The sequence below is a fragment of the Bubalus kerabau genome, chromosome 20, assembly GCF_029407905.1.
Source record: "Bubalus kerabau isolate K-KA32 ecotype Philippines breed swamp buffalo chromosome 20, PCC_UOA_SB_1v2, whole genome shotgun sequence".
Lineage (NCBI taxonomy): Eukaryota > Metazoa > Chordata > Mammalia > Artiodactyla > Bovidae > Bubalus > Bubalus kerabau.
In genome coordinates, this window is record NC_073643.1 from 22,841,668 (window position 1) to 22,845,581 (window position 3,914).

General features: G+C 44.3%; 1 protein-coding gene across 1 annotated transcript; it reads right to left on the bottom strand.

The window, feature by feature from the left end:
• Positions 1-878: 878 nt before the first annotated feature.
• On the bottom strand, positions 879-1,770 carry LOC129635195 (histone H3.3A-like). The gene has a single exon (XM_055557929.1). The coding sequence runs from the start codon at positions 1,553-1,555 to the stop codon at positions 1,145-1,147; it is 411 nt and encodes a 136-aa protein (XP_055413904.1). The 5' UTR covers positions 1,556-1,770; the 3' UTR covers positions 879-1,144.
• Between the last annotated feature and the right edge of the window lie 2,144 nt (positions 1,771-3,914).

Sequence of the window (3,914 nt, forward strand, 5' to 3'; positions counted from 1 at the left end):
TGCAGCAACTGCCTCCTAGAGGGAACTGGGGGATTGGAAAGATGACTAAGGAGCCCCATGGTGGGAAAAATTAAACCATAGACCCATGAGATAATAACAGCAATAGAGAGACAGGCAAAGCTTCCCACGCACATGCACCAAGTCAGAAATACCTCAGGTATAATTAAACCCTTCTCCAGAATTTAGCACCTTTTTGTTAGAAGAATCTTTACTTGCAGTTCTCAGCATTCTGTTGCCTTGGCAGAAACCCTATCTCTTGACATTTGAGAGGTTTCTGTACCCTTTTTCAAAGAACAGCACTGGCAAGCATGCCTTTGAAAATATGGTTTGTAGCCATGGATGACTTTACCATTGTGTGTATACTCCCATCCCACCTGACCCCAGGCACAATCTGTTCATTCCCTTTATCTGCCTTCTCTACTTTCGTACCCGCATTTCACCACAATTGTGGGACTGACCAGGCCTTCGGGACCTGACTGTAGCAGGGTGCTGTGAGATCTTCATGTCTTGTGGAGCTTGGGGAGGATGCCTTTGTGTGTCCACTGTCAGGACTGGCAACTTGTCCTCAGCCCTGCTCCTGAGAAGCATGGTTTCCTTTTTTTTTTTTAAAAGACCCAAAGCAGGTATAGTTTAATGTATTTTAATAGCAAACTTACAGGAACAACACAGAAGACAGACAACATGAAAAACATGTACTTGCACGTAGGGCAACTCAGTTAGAAAAGTATAGTGAGTGGGTGGAATCTACTGTATGATAAAAATGCTACAAACACCAGTTAGTTGCAGTCAATAAGAAATTTACTTGTTTTAAAAAAATCCAAATGCTGGCATTGTCCAGAAAAATTTAACAGGCTTATTTATAATAGTTATAAAGTTGAACTGCTGAAACTTGTTCACTGAAACATTTTGACTTTCATTAATGCTTTATGTCCCCGCATTTATATTAAAAATTCACACACAAATGAAAATGGAAAAACTGCCAATACCTGATTTCTGTCCCCTATTTTCCACTTGCAATCATATACTTAGGTACCTTTTGACCCCAGGGAAAAAAAATATCTAACGTTCAGAACTACCAATAACAGGAAGAAGAGAATTTTTTTTTTTTTTTAAAGAATGAAATGTTTCCCATCATAGTGGATTCTTATGCACGTTCTCCACGTATGCGGCGTGCTAGCTGGATGTCTTTTGGCATAATTGTTACACGTTTGGCATGGATAGCACACAGGTTGGTGTCTTCAAAAAAGCCACCCAGATAGGCCTCCCTTGCCTCCTGCAAAGCAGCAATAGCTGCACTCTGGAAGCGCAGATCTGTTTTGAGGTCCTGAGCAATTTCCCGCACCAGACGCTGGAAGGGAAGTTTGCGAATCAGAAGTTCAGTGGACTTCTGATAACGTCTAATTTCACGGAGTGCCCCAGTACCAGGCCTGTAACGATGAGGTTTATTCACCCCTCCAGTAGAGGGCGCACTCTTGCGAGTGGCTTTTGTAGCGAGTTGCTTCCTCGGTGCTTTACCACCGGTCGATTTGCGGGCAGTCTGCTTTGTACGAGCCATGGTATAGAGACCTCCTTACTTACCCCCCTTCTCCTTCGGCTGGAGCTCGGCGAGCTAGAGGCAGCGCTGGCGTTGGAGAGCGACGGCGAGAAGCATGGTTTCCTAAAGCAGACTGAGCTTCCTCAATCTGGGGATGGCAACTTAGGCTGTCTTGATTCGTGTCTGATCAGTTTTATTCCCACTGCCAATTTACCATGCATTTCTATTCTTGGCTGTATTTGTTTTCTCCTGGCTACCTGCTCTCCCTGTTCAAGATCCACGTGTCAGCTACAAATTGGCACTTGCCAAGAGCATTTGCCAGCAACTGAGCAACAACAAGGGCATTTGCCATCTGCCTCTGAGGGAACCGAACCCTAGGCTGCTGCAGCTGCTGACCTTCAACACCCACTGAGGGGAATTCAGGTAGAGAGTGGGGCAACTCTGCTCCAGGGAAACTGATGGAAGAGGTCCATAGAGAGTTAAATGTTTCCAGGAACTGATTTCATGATCCCAATCCTTGCATCTCTTCATAACTGGAAAAGCACTAAATCCCTTTCTGGTAACATCAGCTCCCCATGACTAGCAGAAAAACTTTTGTAAAGTAAAAGCTTGATTGCAATGAACTCCACCCTCGCCAAATTCTATTTTTCTTTTAATTGAAGGATAATTGCTTTATAGTATCTTGCGGTTGTCTATCATACATCAACAAGAATCAGCCATAGGTACACCCATGTCCCCTCCCTCTTGAACCTCCCTCCCATCTCCCTCCCCCTCCCACCCTTCTACATAGTCACAGAGCCCCTGTTTGAGTTCCCTGAGTCATACAGTAAATGCCCATATACTGACCTTTGCCACTACCTCTTTGGAGCAGTTTATTGGAGCTATCTGAGGTGCTGTCTCCCAGGCTGCAGTGTTCATTTTGCCCTAAATAAAACTGAACTCACAGCTCTTACATTGGGCATCTTTGTAGTTGACACACATTGGGTCAGAGCCTAATGCTATTGGAATCAACTGTAATTGGGAATTCTCTAAATTACGAAAACTCAACTTTCGGTCACAGAGGAGGATTGTGATGATTTGGAAGATAACCCCTATAAAGCATCGCACAGGCGGTTGGCACATGATACTGGCTGAACAAACCTGAGCTGTGTTTAGCAGGAAAGCTGGTAAAGCGGTGAAAAACATAAGGAGAAACTCAGAGACAGTGTTCCGGGAGGAGAGGCACCTTAGACTGTGCAAATAGAATCTCAGAATCCTACTTACATGCACGGGGCTGTCCTGGTGGCTCAGCGGTAAAGAATCTGCCTGCAGTGCAGGAGATGCAGGTTCAGTCCCTGGGTTGGTACGATCCCCTGGAGGAGGACGTGGCAACCCACTCCAGTATTCTTGCCTGGAGAATCCCATGGACAGAGGAGGCTGGTGGGCTACAGTCCACTGGGTCACTGAAGAGTCAGACAAAACTTAATGACTAAACAACTTACATGCAGAAGGCCGTGTGTAGTAGACCCAGTTTCATGAGCATGGATTCAGTCCTGTAGCCATAGAAACAGAGATTGTGGCCCTTGGGAGTTTACTTAAAGTGGTATGAGTGTGAGCATTCTGTGTTTGAAAATTCGGGGCTGGTGCACTGGGATGACCCAGAGGGATGGTACGGGGAGGGAGGTGGGTGTGGGGTTCAGGATGGGGAGCACATGTACACCCGTGGCGGATTCATGTTGGTGTATGGCAAAACCAATACAATATTATAATTAGCCTCCAATTAAAATAAATAACTTTAAATTAAAAAAATAAATTAAAAGTATAAAAAAAGAGAAAAAAAGAATCTCATAGTTTGTGAAAGGTTTTGACACATTGTGCTATTTGGTCCTTAAAATATCATGTTGATTATAAAAAAAAGAAAATTCTAGGGATGAAAAACTCACTTGAATCCTGTTTTAGCTTTCTGCGTGACAGTGATGACAATTACAATGTCTTTATTCAGTGACTATATATTGAGTGTGCCCATGTGGTAGATGCAGAAGGCAATAGGGAGATAAACAGTTACTATGCACCCACCATGAAGAAGACACTACAGCCAAAAGGGTGGTGTGAGTAACTGGAAGGTGTCTTTCAGATACAGTGATCCCAGAGGTCTTCTTGAGAAGGCAACGTGTGAATGGAGATTTGAGACAAATGAGAATTTATCAAGCAACAACAGGACTTCCCTAGTGGTCCAGTGGCTAAGACTCCACGCTGCCAATGAAGGGGGGTCAGTTTGATCCCTGGTCAGGAAACTAGACCCCATATGCCACAAGCAAAGATCCCACATGCTGTCACAAAGACTGAAGGTCCCACATGGCACAATTAAGACCCAGTACTGTCAAATAAATATTTGTTTAAA